The sequence below is a fragment of the Nansenia antarctica genome, assembly GCF_963989245.1.
Source record: "Nansenia antarctica genome assembly, chromosome: 4".
NCBI lineage: Eukaryota > Metazoa > Chordata > Actinopteri > Argentiniformes > Microstomatidae > Nansenia > Nansenia antarctica.
In genome coordinates, this window is record NC_137689.1 from 66,264,268 (window position 1) to 66,284,196 (window position 19,929).

A 19,929-nucleotide genomic window follows, 5' to 3' on the forward strand; every position below is an offset into this window, starting at 1 on the left:
GATTGAAAACTTTATTAGAAGATTTGCAGAAGTAGGTACATGAAAGTACATATTACATACAAGGTCAACTAACAGGATAAAAACCCAAGAAAGCCACTGGCTTATTTCAATTGGGGTCCTTGATTGTGATCGGAAGGTTGTGAGTTCAAATCCCGCCTTGCCACCACACCACTACTAGTGTGCCCTTGAGTAAGGCACTTATCCCTCAGTTACTCCAGGGGGAATGTCCCTGTAATTCGTAATTGTAAATCGCTTTGGATTAAAAGCGTCTGCTAAATGGCAAAATTAAAATTATTAAAATGATGTTGACTAATATTGCCCTCGCTTGACCACAAGGTTTGGCGCATTCTCGTCTCATCCGTTGTTGACCTGAGAACTCGAGCAAACGCGCTTCGTTTGCCGCACTAATTGTCCATCTGTGCGATCCGTTTATAACGTGTTAAACAAATATGGCGGCCCACTAGAGAGCCACGCTGGTACAGGGAGAAGATTTGAACGTCTATATTTTTGACAGAAGTGACATACATAATCTGACATCATGTCGGGTCGAAACAACAACAAATTGCCAACAAATCTGCCGCAGTTGCGGAACCTGATCAAGAGAGATCCTGAGTCATATATTGAAGAGGTTTGTTTTCAGAGTACAGTAACTCGGATAGCTTACCTATGCTAACCAGCTCACTGATTCGACTTGTAAACAAACTAGTTTCCTAACTACTTCAGTGATGACACTTAACCTGCCTATTATGATATGTTTGATTGTCCTAAAATGTGTTGTCTATTAATAACTTACCCACCTGACCATCTCCTCTTCCTGGTTTTGACAGTTCCAGCAACAGTATCGACACTACCAGTCCAATGTGCAGATCTTCAAACTGCAGCCGAACAAGCCCAACAAGGAGCTTGGGGAGCTGGTCATGTTCCTCGCTCAGGTAGGATGGAAGTTATGCATTCTTGTCAATCAAGGACCTAGGACCAATTCTGTAATCATCTTCTCTTCCTAAATAAATCAATGTCTGTCTCCCAGGTTGGACACTGCTATCTTCAGCATCTGGCCACATTTCCTCAGGAGTTGACAGAGCTTCTTCTAAGTCATCACACAATCCTTGACTCTGATCTAAGGATGGTAAGGGATAACAATCAACGTGTTTGTTTTGTGATTGTTACTTTTTATGATTAGGGCGGTTTCATCCCCCCTGCAACCAAACTTGGTTTGAATGTTTTCGGTGTGCTTCCCTTTTGTCCTCCAGACGTTCTGCAAATCACTGATTCTGATGAGGAACAGAGATCTCATCAACCCCACTGGTCTCCTGGAGCTGTTCTTTGAGCTTCTGCGCTGCCACGACAAGCTCCTCAGAAAGGTTAGCAGTAATGTTTGGCGTCTGTGTGGCGTAATGTTTTGGCGTCTGAGAAAGTGTGTGGCTCTCTTTATTTCTTTTGAGTTTCACCCACCATTCTGCAGAACTGTGGTGTGTGTTTTCTTGTTCCTTTAAAATATGACATGATAAGATGAGATGTTTTCCATCTGGCCTATCAGATGACACGTGTAAGGAGTTACCATATCGTTTTAACCCATCTGATCCTTCAGATCACATGAGTGGTTAGGAGGAGGAGCTAAGGCTTGTCCACTCTCCCTGCTCCTGCTCAGTCTCCTCTCTGTCTCTCCCCAGACATTGTACTCACACATTGTGGCAGACATTAAAAACATCAACGCCAAGCACAAGAACAACAAAGTGAACACAGTGAGTGTTTCTGGTAGTTTTCATTTTCATTCTGGTCTCATCTACCACTACCGTGTATGTTGTAACGTTGTGTTTGTGTGTGTGTTCATCCACCAGACATTACAGAACTTCATGTACACCATGCTGAGAGACAGCAACCACATTGCAGCTAAGACCTCTCTAGATGTCATGATTGAGCTGTACAAGAGGAATATCTGGTGAGTTGAATGTCTTGCGCTCTCTGCTAAACTTTTAGTCGCAAACTTTCCCGAAGTGTTATTAGAAACAGGAAAGAGTAAAACGTCATGTCACTTGACAGCCTCTTAACTGTATTTATTCATTCACAGGAATGATGCCAAAACCGTCAATGTCATCACAACGGCATGTTTCTCCAAGGTTGCAAAGGTAACATGTTTTCCATGTATTCCCCTGATCCTATTAATTTAACCATGTTAGTGTATGACATACAGACAATTTATGTTTCCTCGACATAGGTCCTTGTGGCAGGCATGAAGTTTTTCCTTGGGAAAGACGTGGATGAGAAGGACAGTGACTCAGAAGAAGAGGCATGTATATAAGATGGTGGACATTAGTCGATTGGTTGTGTTTATTGTCCCTCAGAGGGAATCTTTTCCTTTACGTTACACATACACAACAAGAAACAAACATGAAACATCCCAACACCTCACCTCAGATCTAAGCAGAACCTAATTTCTCTAGGAGGAAGGCCCGACGGCTAGAGACCTGATGGTGAGGTACTCTACTGGGAAGAAAACGTCTAAGAACAAGAAGAAGATGGAGAAGGCCATGAAAGTCCTCAAGGTAACTGACAATCGTCAATTGATTTATTCGTTTCCTTTGAGTGCTCACTGAGTCTGTCCTCGGTTGTTGTTCACGCTTCATCAATTTCTACGTTCCTCACAGAAACACAAGAAGAAGAAGAAGGTGGAGGTGTTTAATTTCTCTGCCATCCACCTGATCCATGATCCTCAAGGTATTTTTCCACCCTCCGTGACACCAGGTTGTACACAATGGTGTTTGACTTTTCTGAGAAGACAGTCAATCGTTTGCTTTCTAATGCGCATTATGTTTGCTTAGATTTCTCAGAGAAGCTTTTGAAGCAGTTGGAGGACTCAAAGGAACGCTTCGAGGTGAAGATCATGATGATGGAGCTACTGTCCAGACTTGTTGGAATCCACGAGGTAGGAAAAAGTCATTAGTGATTGTTCAATTCATGTTGCCACAGTAGACTCGGGGCCATGTTGTGATGATAATAATTTAATTAAATAATTTTGCCATTTAGCAGACGCTTTTATCCAAAGCGACTTACAATTACGAATTACAGGGACATTCCCCCTGGAGTAACTGAGGGCTAAGTGCCTTACCCAAGGGCACACTAGTAGTGGTGTGGCTTCAGGCGGGATTTGAACTCACAACCTTCCGATCCCAAGTCCAACTCACTATCCACTAGACTAGACCACCACTACCACTACCTTGTGTGCCTTGCACACTCATGATGATGTTGCTTTTCTTCTCCTCCCAACAGCTCTTCCTCTTCAACTACTATCCCTTTGTACAGAGGTTTATTCAACCCCATCAAAGAGGTAAGGACTCGGATTACTGATAATGGTTTAAAACATGCTACAAGTAATGTTGAGGAAGAAAAACCAAAGCTTTATGCTACCTGTTTCTTTTCTACCCAGAGGTGACCAAAATCCTGCTCTGTGCCGCCCAGTCCTCCCATCAGCTAGTGCCCCCAGAGGTAAGCCTGGCTCTGTTAGTTAGGGTCTGCCAAAGTTCGGTCCTCAAACACTTGAAGGAATGTTTTTTTTTTTGTGTCACAACCCTTGTTTTAGTTTAGCAACAAGGTAGTGAAGATTGACATCATCTGTCAGTGACCAGAATCATTCTAAATAAAATACTGATGTTATAACAATGCTTTTCTCAGTACTCAAAGAAGTTAAATTTCATGGAGAGAACAGGGATTGATAGATAGATAAATAGATAACAAGTAAAATAAAAGCAGTCAGTAAAAACACCAATAAAAAATAGTTAAAGATCAAAATATACTGTACAAACATAGGGTTATTTGAGGACCCCCAGATCTGTGATCTATCATTCAATATAGTGATGTTACCAAATAAACTCACAAACACTTTATTATGAACACTATACTATAGGGTTGGGCAGTATTATGGCTTAAGAGTGTTTGTCCAGCACCACTGTCTGTGTGGTTGAAGACGCTATTGAAAGTGATGACAAAACTTAAAAAAGCACAAAAAAAAAGTAATTTGTCAAATAAATAACCTGTCAAAAAAGACTATTGAGAAGCAATCATAATCGTGTATCACGTGACCGCTTCTCCTCAGAAGAAGGATACACGATTCACAGCACTCATCTGCTGTAACATGCTCTGTGCTTTGTACTCGGGTGAGTGTTGGCAGTGTTTCCCATACATATTTGTCTTGATAGTGTCATTTCGAACCAAAAGTATTTTTAGCACTGATTTAATTATTTTATTATTTTAAGTGCATTTTTCAGCACTGTTCGTGGAAAGTGTTCGAGCAGGTTCGCAAAAAGGATAGGGCTTTGGTCCACCTTTCACAAGCCGCTGTCACAAATTTGGTAGGGTCTCCCTTTGCTCTCAACAGCCTCAATTCTTTGTGGCATTGATTCCACAAGATGTTGGAAACATTAGTTTGAGATTCTGGTCCATGATGACATAATTGCATTACGCAATTCCTGCAGGTTCTTCAGGTGCACTTTTAAGCTGTGAATCTCCCGTTCTACCGCATCCCAAAGGTGTTCTACTGGATTCAGATCCGATGACTGGGAAGGCCACTGAATAACACTGAACTCATTGTCATGTTCATGAAACCAGTTTTGAGACGACTTCTGCTTTGTGACATGGTCCATTATCATGCTGGAAGTAGCCATTAGAAGATGGGTACATTGTGGCCATGAAGGGATGCACTTGGTCAGCGACAATAATTAAATAGCCTGTGTCATTCAATTGATGATTTGATCGATTGTGTGTCAAGACAACATTAGGGTTGGGTACCGAAAACTGGTACCGGTTGGTACCGGTTACTTTACATTCGGTACCTACCGAACCGAATTGCAACAGAGATTTCGGTGCCTCGTTTCGGTTCCTCTGTCGCCCCCTGGTGTCCGAAACGGACGTTACATGCAACCGCACGTGACATCGCCTGTTAGTTCCAGTGCATGTAATCCGTGACTGAATGCTCTCAACAAGTGCGAGGCAACGCGCTTGCAAAACAGTTTTGTGATTGGTCTGAATTTAGCAGGAAATATGGATTTCAGGAAATCCCTCTCCTTTGCGTCTCTCCAATCTCTTTAACAACGTTTTATTGGCAGGGGGAAAGAATTGGAGTCGAATTTTTATTGACAACGGATTTACATGCTGGAAAAACATGCAGCTAAAATTCAGGGAACATTTGGACAATAAGAGACACACGGAAGCTGTGGCCGCATGGTCTAATTACAGGGCAATATGCGCGTTTCAAAAATAATCTAAAATCATCACGAACAGAACGGCGGAGGTATGGGAAAACAGGGCTCATGTGTCATCAAAGGTAAAAGTTGGTTTTCTTTAACTCAGCTGATGCATTACCTTGCTGTTGATTGTTTACCGAATGCTTCATCTGACTGTCACACTGTGATTTTACTTGTGTAAACAGTTAATTAGCCCGTTTTGTGCGTGTACTCTCATGTAGGCCTACTTCATATTGATGAGCTGATAATCTTTCAGTGTGTGTGTGTGTGTATGTGTATGTGTGTGTATGTGACTGTCAGTCACAAGTTTATATGCTGTATGCGCGTTCCCGGTTCTGTGTGTACTCTTGTGTACTTCATATTCAATGAGCTGATTATCTTTCACTGTGTGTGTGTGTGTGTGTGTGTGTGTGTCTGTCTGTCTGTCTTGGGCGGATCTGTCAGTCACATGTATATTATACGGTAACCTATGTTTAGGGATGCTCCGATTTATCGGCCACCGATTTAAATCGGCCGATTTCACTCCAAATGACTCGATCGGTGATCGGCAAAAATGGCCGATCGCAAAAACCGATCTTTTTTTTTTTTTTTTTTTTTTTTCTTTTCCTGGGGAAGACAGATAACTGAACAGAAAACATAGGAGGACGTAACAGTATGTAAACCATGAAGGCCACGTTTATGATGTCTTTTATACAGCCAAACTATGTTGGAAAACACACATAAACTACTTAAAGACTAAAATATCAAAGTCTATTGCAATACTGCATAAAACGAAAGACATACTTAATCCAAATTCATTACACATATTGTACCGTTCTCTAATAGTTCCATACATAACCTACTGTGTGGAAGTGTGGGGAAACACATACAAAACAATCACAAATCCAATTTATTTACTACAGAAAAGAGCTATACGAATTATAAACAGAGCTGCCTATCAAGAACCAACTAACAAATTATTCATAAACACCTATGATCTCAAATTTAAAGAATTGATGGACTTCAAAATGGCACAAGTCATGTATAAAGTAAAAAATAAGATGCTTCCAGACTGTATCCAGAGACTATTTCAAGTTAGACAGAGTAATTATGAACTCAGAGGAATATGTATGATTATGAAAACAAAGATTAGAACAAATGCAAAACAAAGATGTATAACAGTTAAAGGAGTTAATTTATGGAATACTTTTGAAAAGGAAATGAAAATGTGTAGTACATTAAAAGGATTTAAAAAATTATTTAAAAATAAGATGATTAACAAGTATAAAACAGAGGTTTAAATATAGTTTTTGTTTGGTATTTTTAATTTATTTTTTGAACTTTTTGTTGACATGCGTAAGTGACATTTTGTTTATAAAAGTTTCAATGTTTTGATTATGCATTCATGGGGGGACATGCATACATGTAACAAGGGTAGGCGCAATAAGCCACGGCTTCAGCCTACACCTTTTTGGTCCTGATGTTATAAATTGTGACTATGTACATTTTCTTATATCTGTATTGTGAATTGTATAGGGGACCAAAATAAACATTCTCAATCAATCAATCTCAATCAATATCACTGACTTGGGCTTCAGGCCCTAACTGGGTGATAGGCCAGACTTTTACTATGCCATAAAAATGGGTCTGCGTTTGCTTGGTGCCTAATGGATCAAAACTTTTGTCTAAAAAGCAAAAAATATGTAGGCTATCCAGTCAGTAGGCCTACAGTTATGTATTTTTTTAAAAATCGGTATCGGTATCGGTTGATCTTGAGGAAAAAAATCGGTGATCGGTATCGGCCCCAAAAATCCAGATCGGAGCATCCCTACCTATGTTCAGTGCTGTAGTTCCCCATGTTCTGCTGCAGCTGTAGCATCAGGATATGTTGGTATTTGATCACCTTATATAAAACATCGCCGCTCTGCATTAATGGCGTGCACTCGGAAAATCGCGTCAGTGACCACTGATGTGAAAAATCCTGGATTTCTATATATATATTATTTTATTTTATCAAAAGTACCGATTTAAGTACCGTTTCGGTACCGGTACCATTTTTAAAGTACCGATTTGGCACCGGTATCGAATAAAACCAAACGGTACCCAACCCGAGACAACATTCCCCACACCATTACACCACCTGTGTGAATGGGAAGTGTGTACAGGTGATCCTAATAAAGTGTTTGGTGAGTGTACATATTCCATATGATTCTATGTTACCTCCACAGATCATTGAGCCGGTGATCATGACCATAGCCAATAACTTTGTGACGGAGAGGAACTCTGGAGAGGTGATGTGTGTTGGGTAAGTGGCTGATTCACACTCATTAGGCGATCGTACAGTAGACCAATGTGCAGCACCGTAGCAGGTATCAATGCTGTGTGCTGGAAAATGTTGTTAGTGTATAGGTGAAGTTATGGATGGTGCTGCACACACATTTTATAATTGCTGCGGCGTTTGACAAGTCATACCATCTCACTTAAAATGTAGTTTTTGGCTTTTAGTGGTCACTGGTTGGATGGCCATGAGAATGTCCCTCTCTGTTTCCGGTATTGTGCAGCATCAACGCCATCAAGGAGGTGGCAGCTCGCTGTCCCCTGTCTATAACAGAAGACCTACTGCAGGACTTGGCCCAGTACAAGAACCACAAAGACAAGAGTAAGTAGTGTTCTGTTTGTGAATCCCTTCTCTGTGTTTTCGTAAGAGACTTTGGATTCATGTGTGTATGTGTGTGTGTGTCTTTCTTTCTTTCGTTTAGATGTGATGATGTCTGCCAGAGGAGTTATCCAGCTCTTCAGAAAATTGAATCCACAAATGCTACATAAGAAAGACCGGGTGAGATGGCCACATACGCATTCATCATCCATTCATATGCAGGATAGTATTTCTAAACATTGATGGTCTTAGATTACCACTTCTGTCAGAAGTGTAAGGAAACAACATTTTTGCAGAGACCAATGCTACGGTATATGCATAAACTGCCTCAATTATCGTTTCCCCCCGAAGTGGCACATGCTAATGTCACATGCCTCTCTTGTGGTGTGGTTGTCCTACCAGATGATGATAACACCTACACGCTATGCTAACAAACATAAAACGTTCTGTTGTACCAGGGGAGACCCACAGAGGCTTCAGCAGAGGCCAAGATCCAGGACTATGGCGAGCTAGAGGCCAAGGACTACATTCCTGGAGCCGAGGTTCTGGAAGTGGAGGAGGCAGAGGGAGAGGATGGGGGTAAGGAGGGATTTTGAGAAATATACCAGCAAATGTACATTTCTGTTCTTGATGCCTGAATGTAGTTTGATGTCATTTGTTGACCATTTGTTCATTGTTTCCTGTCTACAGACGGCTGGGAGAGTGCCAGTAGTGTTAGTGACGATGAAGATGGCGAATGGATAGATGTTCACCACTCCTCCGATGAAGACACCGGAGAAATGGTAGGATTCGGTCAATACCATGACTGTATTCTGCTGACCTGTATGAGAGTCGGTTGAATTGCATACTTCTGATTGGTCAATGTGTGAATAAGGGGTCCCTTATTGGCACCCTACTGTGTGGATTAGGTGTCCTGGTTGGACTGCGTGTTTCTGATTGACTTGTGTAAATAAATTGTTTGTGTTTCCCAGGCAGAGAAGCTGCAGAGCATGCCCCTGGAGGAGAGGAGGGCCAAGGCAGCTGCGATCAGCGGCAGTCGATTCCTCACGCAGGACGACTTCAAGAAGATCCGTCTCGCCCAGTTGGCCAAGGAGGTCAACGCAAAACCCGGCCAGAAGAGGAAGAATGTGGAAATTGAGGAGGAGGAGGAACCCAGGTGAGTCGCATTTGACCTCAACACCTACAATGGGATTAGAATTATAATTATAATGATAATTTCAATGGCTTGGTTTCACTTATATGACATCTTTTTACAAACTTTAGGGTTAGCTAATATGTGGGTTTACATTACTTTTCAGAGGGGAGATCCTTTCCCTGAGAGACATTGAACGCCTGCACAAGAAACCAAAAGAGGACAAAGACTCACGACTGGCAACTGCACAGGTAAGATATCTCAATCAACGACGTCCTCTTTCACATTGACTGGTGTTCTATGGTATCTTTTATGCTCTGGGACGGTTTGCTAATTCGATGTGTAGAAGTAGGTGCAGCTCTCACTCTTCAGTTATAAAAGCTCATCATTTCATAGTTAATTTTAATTGAATTTTAATTTTGCCATTTAGCAGACGCTTTTAATCCAAAGCGATTTACAATTACGAATTACAGGGACATTCCCCCTGGAGTAACTGAGGGCTAAGTGCCTTACTCAAGGGCACACTAGTAGTGGTGTGGTTTCAGGCGGGTTTTGAACTGAGACACCTATTCCCCCCCCCCCCCCTATACTGTTCCTCCTGAGACATCTACTACCCCCCAGTACTGTTTCTCCTGTGTCGATATAAAAAAAAATGTCCTTCTTCTAACACGATGACTGCCAATGGCCCGTGGCCTGGGCATAGATTACTTTTCCTGCTATGACTGGTGGATAGATGATTCACTTACTTAGTCAAATGTTTTCTGCTACAAACTGCTCCTCCTGAGACATCTACTACCCGCCAGCACTGTGTCTCCTGAGACACCTGCTTCCCCCCCTTGTACTGTTTCTCCAGTGTCTAAAAAAGAAATGACAACAACTGCCAATGGCCCCTGGCCTAAGCTAGATGACTCTTCCTGCTACGACTGGTGAATTGATGATTCACTTGCTTAGTCAAATGTATTGATTGTAAGTCGCTGTGGAATAAGGCGTCTGCTAAATGCCAAAGATTGAAATGTAAACGTTGTGTTTGTCTACCCCAGGCTGGCAGATCAGAGAGGAAGGAGTTTGTGAGGAAGAAGAGCAAGCTGAACCCGTTTGCCAGCACCAGCAACAAGGACAAGAAGAAGCATAAGAACTTCATGATGATGAGGCACAGTCAGGGTGTGCGGACGAAGAACAAGCGCTCATTCAGAGATAAACAGGTAAACATTCAGACACTTGTTCCGCCTTTCACCAGCTGCCGTCACATATTTTTTTGTTTTTCCTCTGTCTGATTTTGATTCTTTTTCTCCGTCCAGATTGCTCTAAGAGACGCACTCATCAAGAAAAAGAAGAATAATTATTAAGTAAACACCGTGGGAGTAAAAGCTATCGTCATTTTGTGCCACAGACTATTGAAACCGATGGCTCCAATGTTGAGCTATGAAGGGATGGTGTGGTCGAATGGCTCATTGGTGGTCACTTTGTAACATGTTATTTTCTTTTCTACAAAAAAAAACTATGTATAGGTAGGCTATACTCATACTGCCGTCTATTAAGTCAGTAATGTTCTGTTGTCATTTCTCATTTGCAGTTTTAATTGCAGTTGTGTTGAAATAAATAAATGATTGAATATTCTGTGCCTTGTTAAAAGATTGTTGTAAAATAGGGCTGTTACGATTATTCGACGTCGTCGACGTCATCGACACGTCAATACGTCGGTTTGCGTAATATGCGTCGGTTAGTCGTAAATAAACAAAATGGCGATTTTTTTTTTTTTTTTTTTTTTTTTTACCTTTATTTTACCAGGCGAGACAATTAAGTGTATGAGTGAAAAATGGATAGCTACTAGCTAATGTTACACAAGCAATGTACCTCACCACAGTTCGTATGTCTTGTCTTCTGGTGTTAGTAACGTTAGCTATGTAGCTGGCTAGCTACGGTAGCCTATTGTCATTGTGGTGCGAGCACCTACTGTACGTTATCTAGCTCGTAGCTCGCATGCTACGTTAGCATCAATTTAGCTAATCATAACATAGCAGCGAGAGTAACGTTAGCTAGCTATGTAGCTACTAGCTAGCTATGTGTTGTGGTGATGGACAGACTTCTAAATGGCCATGTTGGCATTCAAGTTGGCTAAACATAGCAGTGAGGTGGAGACAAATCCGTTTTTTTTTTTTTTTTTACAGTACAAAAATTATCGTTAGACTTACCGATAAATTAGGCGTTAGACTAATCGACTAATCGATAAAATAATCGCTAAATTAGTCGCTAGAAAAATAGTCGTTTGGGACAGCACTATTGTAAAATATACTGTATCTTGACAATAATGTTTTGTTAAAGTAATTTCCCATGTGTTTACAGTGCATATAGGCACCCTCAATGTCTTTTGTCTTAATAAGATCAATACACATTTATGGCCACTCACCTTTCTTCTGATGCTTAAAGCAACTTATGACGTCACAAACACCTTTCGATGTAGAAAAATACTCTGGTTGACGTAGTGGTGGAATACATGCTTGGAGGATTTACAATTATCAGATGTCACAACAAGATTTAAAGGTAACTTGAAATTATACTATGCCGGCCTATAGTGTCATATGAATAGACTCACTTCTACAGTGTGGATGTTATGATGTGCGCATCGTTGTTTTTGCTGTCTCGTGCAGAAATACTTCAGAGAGAACGGTGCGCTGCTTCTCAGAACGGGCATCGCACCACGCCGGATCTGTTACGATGCGACTTTCAATCCCTTCGAGTACACGTAAGCATGTCGCGTGTTATATAAGAGTTGGTTTGTTACATTCTAAAATCGGCGCTCGGACTTGCGCCTACTTCTCGCACTGATTAGCCCAACATTCATTCTTATCACAAAAGAATACATGTTCATATTAACTGCCTTTCATTAGAGTTAAACCAAAACTGCATATTTCTCCTAGGCAGAAACTCATACAGGTCACCCAGTTTACAGAAGCGTTTCTTGCGAACTTCAGAGAAGCACGTCGCAGCTCATCGATATCCATGGAAATCGCTATGTTTCGCATGACGCACCTGAAACCCGTTAAGATCAAATGTCTCTCAGAAACTATCAATTTCGATGGTAAGTAGCTACAAACAAGCGAACAATCTTTCTCTGGTGTTCCCCCCCCCCCCCCATCTCTTGACATTTACACATATGTGTTCAGGGCTCTTGATCCCATGTGTTTTAATTAGAAGTCTTTGGCTATTGCCTGAAAATGGTTCAGGCGCTAAACAGGTGAGTTCCCAGACAACTTTGTAGCTGTAGAACTGTATCTATTTTTACAATCCAGGCCCCCTCCTGTCCTAGACCAGGAACATTCTTAATTTAAAGAATTTAATTCCTTCACACACTGAGGATTAACATCCACACATTGATTTTATAATTCTGACTCTCACAACTTTGCTGCTTAGCTTTTGGAGATTGACCCCAGTTCACTTGGTATTTTGGTATTGTGAAGTCTGCCTGTGTGTTTCCATGGTGAAGTCCTTGAGGAGGCCAGGCGATGTGAGGAGTTCTGTCTGAAGAACCTGTCCACAGAAACCACCCTTTATCTCCAGACTGAAATACTGCAGGACAAGATGGGCTTCTCACGGTCCCCAAAGCCCCCCAAACCAGTCACTATTTAGGAGAAGACGAAGCCTTCACTTGTACTGTATGTTCCCTTTACCTTTCACCAATTAAACCACGATAACATGTCATTCATCACAGTAAGTGTTTGATTATTCCTTTGAGGAACCTATTTGAGCAGCAGCTGTTGGAGTCCTTGTAGCAGGAGAGGGTTAAGTACATTCAAGACATGGGCCATGGTCGAACATTAACAAAGAGGCTGGGTTTTAACTCATGTCCAACCCCAAAAAATAACAACTGTAGCCATAATCCGATTACTAATGGTTTCCAATGGTAACAGACATTCCTTAGCATTTACCCAAGCCAAGCGTTTCAGTGAAGGCAGTGCGTTTCTTGTGAATAAAGGACTAAGCCAAGGACCCCTTTTCCACCAAGACAATTTGAGGGCCGGTTTTGGAGCCGGTGCCTAATCTCTAACCAGTTTCGCTAAAAAAAAGAAGAGTAAACTAATGTGGAATGGTGCAAGAATAGAGAATGATGCCAGCTCTATACACAAACATTTATTTGCTCCCTCATCCAGCTCAGGGCTAAAGACGGGAGGGGAGGGGAAGGAGAGTGAGGGGTGGGGGGGGGGGGGTCTTGTGGTCTCTCTAGTAGTCCACCTCTCAGTCTTCTTACTAATCCCTCTGGAACTGAACTGGACATGTTGAACAGCAGTGTAGTCACCGGGGAGAGCCAAGGGAACGGTTCCCTGGTCGGCCCAGGTCTGGCTGGGGAGGGGTCAAACGACAGTTCCCTCCACCGGACCCTGAGTGTGGTGCTGACCGTCATGCTGGCCATGGTGGTGTTTTCTCTGGGCTGCACTGTGGAGGTGGGTAAGCTGTGGCTCCACCTGAGACGGCCCTGGGGCATCCTGGTAGGGCTGCTGTGCCAGTTTGGCATCATGCCCCTCACGGCGTACCTGCTGGCCCTGGGCTTCTCGGTCCACCCGGTACAGGCTGTAGCCATCATCATCATGGGCTCCTGTCCTGGTGGAGTCATCTCCAACATCATCACCTACTGGATGGATGGAGACATGGACCTCAGGTGAGAGGGTTTACTTTACTCTTTGTCTTCTCTCAAATCAACTGCTGAGGGCGTACCTATCCATGGCCTCTCCATGACCACTAACGAAGGTGAAAAGTTCAGGGACTTGATCAAGTGAATGATGTTGACTGACTTAAAGGGATTTCTATTTCCATAATTTTGTTTCCTCAAAGATTAGGATTACGCTTTCCATTTGTCAGCTCGAAATGTGTCTTAAACACATGCTTAAAACATAGTGGGCCGGTTTCACAGACAAGGTTTAAGTCCTTAAGTCCTAGACCTGGACAATATTAAATCTCCAAATCTCCATTAAAGATTCTTTATAGTGTGGAACTAGGCCTTGTCTGTAAAACCGGCCCAATATCACATTATTTTTAAGACATCTGTTGTAATGTTACATCAAAGAATCCAGTTATTTACAATAGTTGTGTGTGATCCTGAATCAAGTACTTGGTCATACCACAGGCCACATTCACATTCTGCAATCTACTTTCCCACTTTACAATTGCATTGTCTACAAACAATGGAGTAAAACAAGCGTATATTCTGGTGGGGTAAAACAGTTGAACTAAGCTCATTGGGCATGTGTAAGTTATATTCTTTAAGACTCAACAACTATATATCATTATTTAAAGTCAACAAATTGATGTACCAATTATAGATTGTACTTTTAAATAATACGACACACAGGGGTTCTACCCAGGAATTGATGGAGAAGACACCTTGACCTACACCATGGCCTTCTGGGTCTCTGTGAATATGCCTCCCCTGATGACAGAGAGCAGGTTCATGGGCAGGTCATCCTGCTCCACTAATGCTCTGACTCTGTTGCATGCTGCTGTAGCATCACCATGACAAGCTGCTCCACAGTGCTGGGGATGGGGATGATGCCTCTATGCCTGTACGTGTACACACACCCCTGGGTGGAAGCTGGGCAGGTCAGAATCCCCTACTTTAACATGGGTAATGGAAACGTCTACCTTCTATACATGTTTGCTTTATGACAAACGACAAATGTGACGGGGTCTGGTGAAAGTCCTCAAGTAGGGCAAAGTCATTTTTCTGTTTTTCCAGATTATGAAAGTGCAGATTGTAAGCTTCAAATGATGTGTCATACATTGAAATCTGAAGTTGAAGATGATATGCTTATTTGAATGTTGGTACCCCTCAAACCAAATACTGGAGAATCTGAATCGCATTTGCTACCATTGCGTTGGAGCTAAGAAATAACATCGCTATGAACATCTAACTGCATGTTTAGCACATCACACCAGGCTGAGAGAACATCAACATGCTAAAAACACATAACTACACATAATTAGATGATCACACAGTCCTTGCTTTTGAACACGTCCTAATTATTATTTATTTTTAAATTATTTATTATTATTAAATATTGTTACAAGCCATGTATCACTTACCCAGTAGCCAAAGGCAGACTATACAGTGAATCCAATTCACAAATATATCTTTTTTTCTCCATAAATTATTTAGTGATCCTAAAACGGTTTGTTATTACTGTGTTCAACACTTGAACTTGAAAAAAACGGAAAACACATTTTAAAAAAAATACATTTTTGGTAATTTGTGCGATTTGAGAATTGCAATCATCTGGACCTTTTCACCAGACCGTGTCACAAATGTTTTTCCATGCTGAAGCTCTCCTCAGTTGATGATGTTTTCAAGTGTTTTAGTTTCTACAGACTTTTATCATGTTTAAAACCTTTTCCCTGGAAGAGTAATGACCATAACTCTCTATATAGAGTAATATAAATTCCTGCCTGTCCATCAAGAGTTCAGGATTAGGGCTTGAATCGAGGTGCACATAACCTTTTGGAATGTTGGAATGAGACATATTGAATTCTCTCAATAGAAAACCATGACCTGTGATTAACAATGTCCACACAGCAGCAGCCAAGAGGCTTATCCCATCTGGGAAATAGACAATGGTCACCCTGTGCTATCCAGAGCCACTTTTAGTTTGTGTACAATACACACATAGAGCTACTGTTAATTGTGTTGGTAGCACATTGTTGAATACATGGATGGGTAGGCAGTATGTTGATCATACAAATATACAAATTACTCTGCTGTTATGTTACTAATGTATGTGATGTTGATGTATAACCTGTGGATCAAAAATCTAGATACAGCCTTACTATTGTATTCTTTTATTTAGGTATAACACTGATCTCGTTGATTGTACCTGTGGCATGTGGAGTTTTTGTTAACCACAAGTGGCCAAAAGCAGCAAAGAAGATCTTGATGGTATTTCCTGTTAATTCCCTTGTCTTAAGTGTTTGACTCATCATTAATCTGGGACTGGAACCCTCATATTATTTATAGGGCTATTAATCATCTGACTTATTCATTATTCACTGACTGATTATTATTATTTTCACATTTTGGAATGCTATAGCTCTTAATGTTGGTGGCCAAATACATCTGGTAGAATGAGGTTCAACTCGGCCCGATGGTGGCACTATACACAACATTTTACTTCAAAAGCTCAGCCCGCAAACCTCTTTTTGACCTAGAGTCTGCAAATTCAGCACAAAGGTTCCTATCCACCCAAGGACATATTTGCCTGAAGTACCAATGTGCTCGCTATGATGGATTATTTGTCTTTTTTTTATTAAAATGTTACATCTTTTCTAATTCAGATTTTTTTTCTCTAGGTAAGTCCCAAAAGTCTGTTTCCATTTCACTTTCACATTCTCCTTCATGGCTTCCTTCTCAAACTGCTTTGGAGGGGAAGATCTTAGGTTTCAGGTTCCTCCCCCTAGATATTCTCCTCCAATGCTTTTTGAGAAGGAAGCAGAGAGAGAGGATGCAAGGAATAGAGAAAAAATACTTTTGGGATGCACCCACTGTCTCGGTATTGTCACAAATGCACATGCAGGAGCTGAAGGACCCATTATAGCTGCTGTGTCTCCTGCCTGTCTCATTCAGGTGGGGTCTGTGCTCGGGGGGCTTCTCTTGATGGTGCTGGGTGTAGCCAGTGCTCTGCTGTACCGAGGCTCATGGCAGATGGACACCTCCATCCTGATCATAGGTAGTATCTTTCCTCTGATTGGCTACAGCGCCGGGTTCATCATCGCTGTCATCACCAGGCAGCCGTGGCAGAGGTCAGTAAAGACTCATGGCCATCCGTCCTGTCATCTTGGGTAGATGAACGACTAAGATATCCCCAAACCTCTCCCTTTTATTAGCACAAAGACCAAGGCCCATCCTTCCTTCCCCCCTTTACTGATCTAACATGTTTGCTCTCACCAGTAATTGGGCGGTTATAGTTAGCTGTATCTAGTTATCAATGGCGTATACATACTCAATCTTTTCAGATCTACACAAGTGTCTAGCGGGTAGAGGGTCAAGGTTGTTCCTAGACAGGGCTGATGAGTTCTTATGGCAGGGTTATAGGTCATGTTATTCCAGAGGGAGACTTCAAAACAAGCTTCTAGGATAGGATAGGATAAGCTTCTCCTCTCAGGTTTAGAATGTGCGACATAGGGTGTAGGTTAATCCCTACTGTTTTGACATTATATTAACTAGGATACCGCTATGGTCATTTTACTTACATAGAAAACCAGTGGGGGTACTCACAAAAAAATGTGCTTATGAGATTAAATGGGTTCTTAATTTTAGATTGGAATGATGCCATGGTGTTATGTAAGGCCTTGCAAATTGCCACTGTAGCCCCCTCATTTACTTTGGCCACAGGTGCCGGACCATCGCCATGGAGACGGGGGCCCAGAATGTCCAGATTTGTTCCACCATCCTGCAACTCTCCTTTCCCCCTGATCAGCTGATTCTGATGTTCACCTTCCCTCTTGTCTATGGCTCATTTCAGCTGCTGAACGGCCTCCTACTGGTCACAGGTGAAACTGTGCAGCCTCCTTCTAGTACAAATAACAAAGAGATTATGTACTGTATAAAGCATGGGACTAGTCTCAGGTTAGGGGCCAGGGTTAATGGAATGGTGAATGGAGTGCTTGATTTTAATGGAGTAGGCTACCGAGTACTTCATTTTGACGCATTACTAAGCACAATGCTGCACAAACACCATATGTTCATGTTTCTTTGCTTGACACATTGATTAAATTAACTCTAAATTAACTTTTTCTGCAATCTCTCATTCTGAGGATTCTTATGAAATGTTTTTTGTTTGTTTACAGTGTATCAGGTTTATAAGAGAACACGGTTATGGAGGATAGGTGACGTCACCTCTGGACAGGACCTACAGAGCATGGCCGGTGTGAACAGTGGACAAGGGGAAGTCAATGTGGCCTTTCAGAATGATCCGTCCATCTCCACTACCATTAAATCTAATGGGACCATACTTGGCAAAACACACTCAAGAACAAAGTAAAGCGTGAATTATTATTTGTTTAAGGTAGTATGTATGTACAGTATAAATATAATGCTAATGATATACAGTACTGTACCAGGTGGCCCACAAGGGAATGTGGTGCAACCTCATAACAGGGAACGTTTTATAGTTTCTGTATGATGTCTTAAGAAGCCATTTGATTTTGATATATCACATTATCATTTTTACTTGTAACAGGGATTGAATCGAGTCTGCTAATATACGTGTTTGATACCATTCCTCATTCCATTCATGCATCACAATGAGCCCGTCCTCCAAGTTTTTATCAAATAAAGGTGGAGAAAAAACATTGAAACACTTGTGTCTTGAGTCAAATAGATTTGCATTGTTTGAACATGTGTCATGTTGTTGATGTGCTCATGTCGTGTGATGCCAAATCAAATACAGATCAAATATCTTACATCAATATTGTCCTAAAGAGGTTCTCTACAGCAAAAATGTTATTAACAGTGCCCAGATAAACAGAACCAAAGTGTGTAAAGAAGTCTGTCCTTGTCCATTGACTCCTTTCAGTGTAAGGAAACAAATATATTATTTTGTAATTTAGGTCAACAATCCCTTAACTTAAAAAAATCCAGTCATTTACAATTGTGTGTGATCATGAATCAAGTATATGGTGATCCAGAAGGCAACATTCACAAGTTTCAAATGAAATGATTAGGCTTCAGTTCCTCGACATCGCAGCAACGAGACATAAAGTGGCAGTAATTATAAAAAGACACATAAGGCAAAGATAAATAAAGTGGCAATAGTTATGAGATAAGTAAGACAAATACGACGTGGCAATAGTTCTAAAAAGACAAATAAGACAGAGACAAATTGAGCAATACAATAGTGGTAATAATACAAAATAATATAAATAGCATGAGTATTGCACTTGGTGGCAGTAGATGGTAGAGTATTGAATAAAGTGACTGTGCATGGGGTGTGCTTAAGGGTAGGTAGTCTGTGTGCGTGGGGTGTGCTTAAGGATAGTCACTTGCCCTCAGTAGACTTGTTTATAAGCCTGATTGCCTGGTGGAAGTAGCTGTTGGTTAGCCTCTGAGTTTTGGCCCCGAGGCTACGGTAGAGGCTTCGTCTTGGAAGCTCACATCCACTGATGCGCTCGGCTGTCACGCACCACCCTCTGCAGGCCCTGAGTTGACGGCAGTGCAGTTACCCTGCCAGGCAGTGATGCTGCACCCAGTCATGATGTTCTCAGTGTTACCTCTGCAGAAGGCCTGTAGGATCTAGGACCTCATGCCAAACTTTTTCAGCCACCTGAGGTGAAAGAAGTGCTTCTGTTCTTTTTCGGTACTGGAATAATGGTGGATGATTTTTTGAAGCAGTTGGGGAACAATTCCTGTGGAAAGGGAGAGGTTGAATATGTCCGTAAACACCCCAGCCAGCTGCACCAGGTCTCTATGAATATGCCTCCACTGATGGAGAAGACACCTTGACCTACACCATGGCCTTCTGGGTCTCTGAATATGCCTCCCCTGATGACAGAGAGCAGGTTCATGGGCAGGTCATCCTGCTCCACTAATGCTCTGACTCTGTTGCATGCTGCTGTAGCATCACCATGACAAGCTGCTCCACAGTGCTGGGTATGGGGATGATGCCTCTATGCCTGTATATGTACACACACCCCTGGGTGGAAGCAGGGCAGGTCAAAATCCCCTACTTTAACATGGGTAATGGAAACGTCTCCCATGTTTTCCATGTAATAGTCTTCTGTTAAGAAAATAAATTGAAAAAAGTATTCTGTGTCTTTATTCTTCTATCTACTACTTCTGTCTCTCTTTTCAAGTTTCAAAGTTGTATTGTAATCTGTATTAGGATACCTGAGAATGTATGACAGTACAATGTCGTAATTACTGGCAAGCTGTCCTCTATGAGAAC

General features: G+C 41.7%; 2 protein-coding genes across 2 annotated transcripts; both read left to right on the forward strand.

The window, feature by feature from the left end:
- The first annotated feature begins 450 nt into the window (after window positions 1-450).
- On the forward strand, window positions 451-10,616 carry sdad1 (SDA1 domain containing 1). The gene is made up of 22 exons (XM_080530198.1): window positions 451-628; window positions 828-932; window positions 1,028-1,126; window positions 1,251-1,361; window positions 1,671-1,742; window positions 1,839-1,939; window positions 2,069-2,126; window positions 2,216-2,287; window positions 2,442-2,543; window positions 2,646-2,715; window positions 2,820-2,923; window positions 3,268-3,325; window positions 3,425-3,483; window positions 7,445-7,521; window positions 7,778-7,875; window positions 7,976-8,052; window positions 8,331-8,451; window positions 8,563-8,654; window positions 8,844-9,028; window positions 9,171-9,255; window positions 10,045-10,206; window positions 10,303-10,616. The coding sequence occupies exons 1-22, from the start codon at window positions 539-541 to the stop codon at window positions 10,348-10,350; spliced, it is 2,046 nt and encodes a 681-aa protein (XP_080386324.1). The 5' UTR covers window positions 451-538; the 3' UTR covers window positions 10,351-10,616.
- Window positions 10,617-13,389: 2,773 nt separating this feature from the next.
- On the forward strand, window positions 13,390-19,281 carry LOC308156272 (sodium-dependent organic anion transporter-like; the record flags this gene model as incomplete). Its single annotated transcript, XM_080529617.1, has 6 exons — window positions 13,390-13,658; window positions 14,503-14,621; window positions 15,838-15,926; window positions 16,611-16,786; window positions 17,379-17,536; window positions 19,181-19,281. The coding sequence occupies exons 1-6, from the start codon at window positions 13,402-13,404 to the stop codon at window positions 19,279-19,281; spliced, it is 900 nt and encodes a 299-aa protein (XP_080385743.1). The 5' UTR covers window positions 13,390-13,401.
- Window positions 19,282-19,929: the final 648 nt, after the last annotated feature.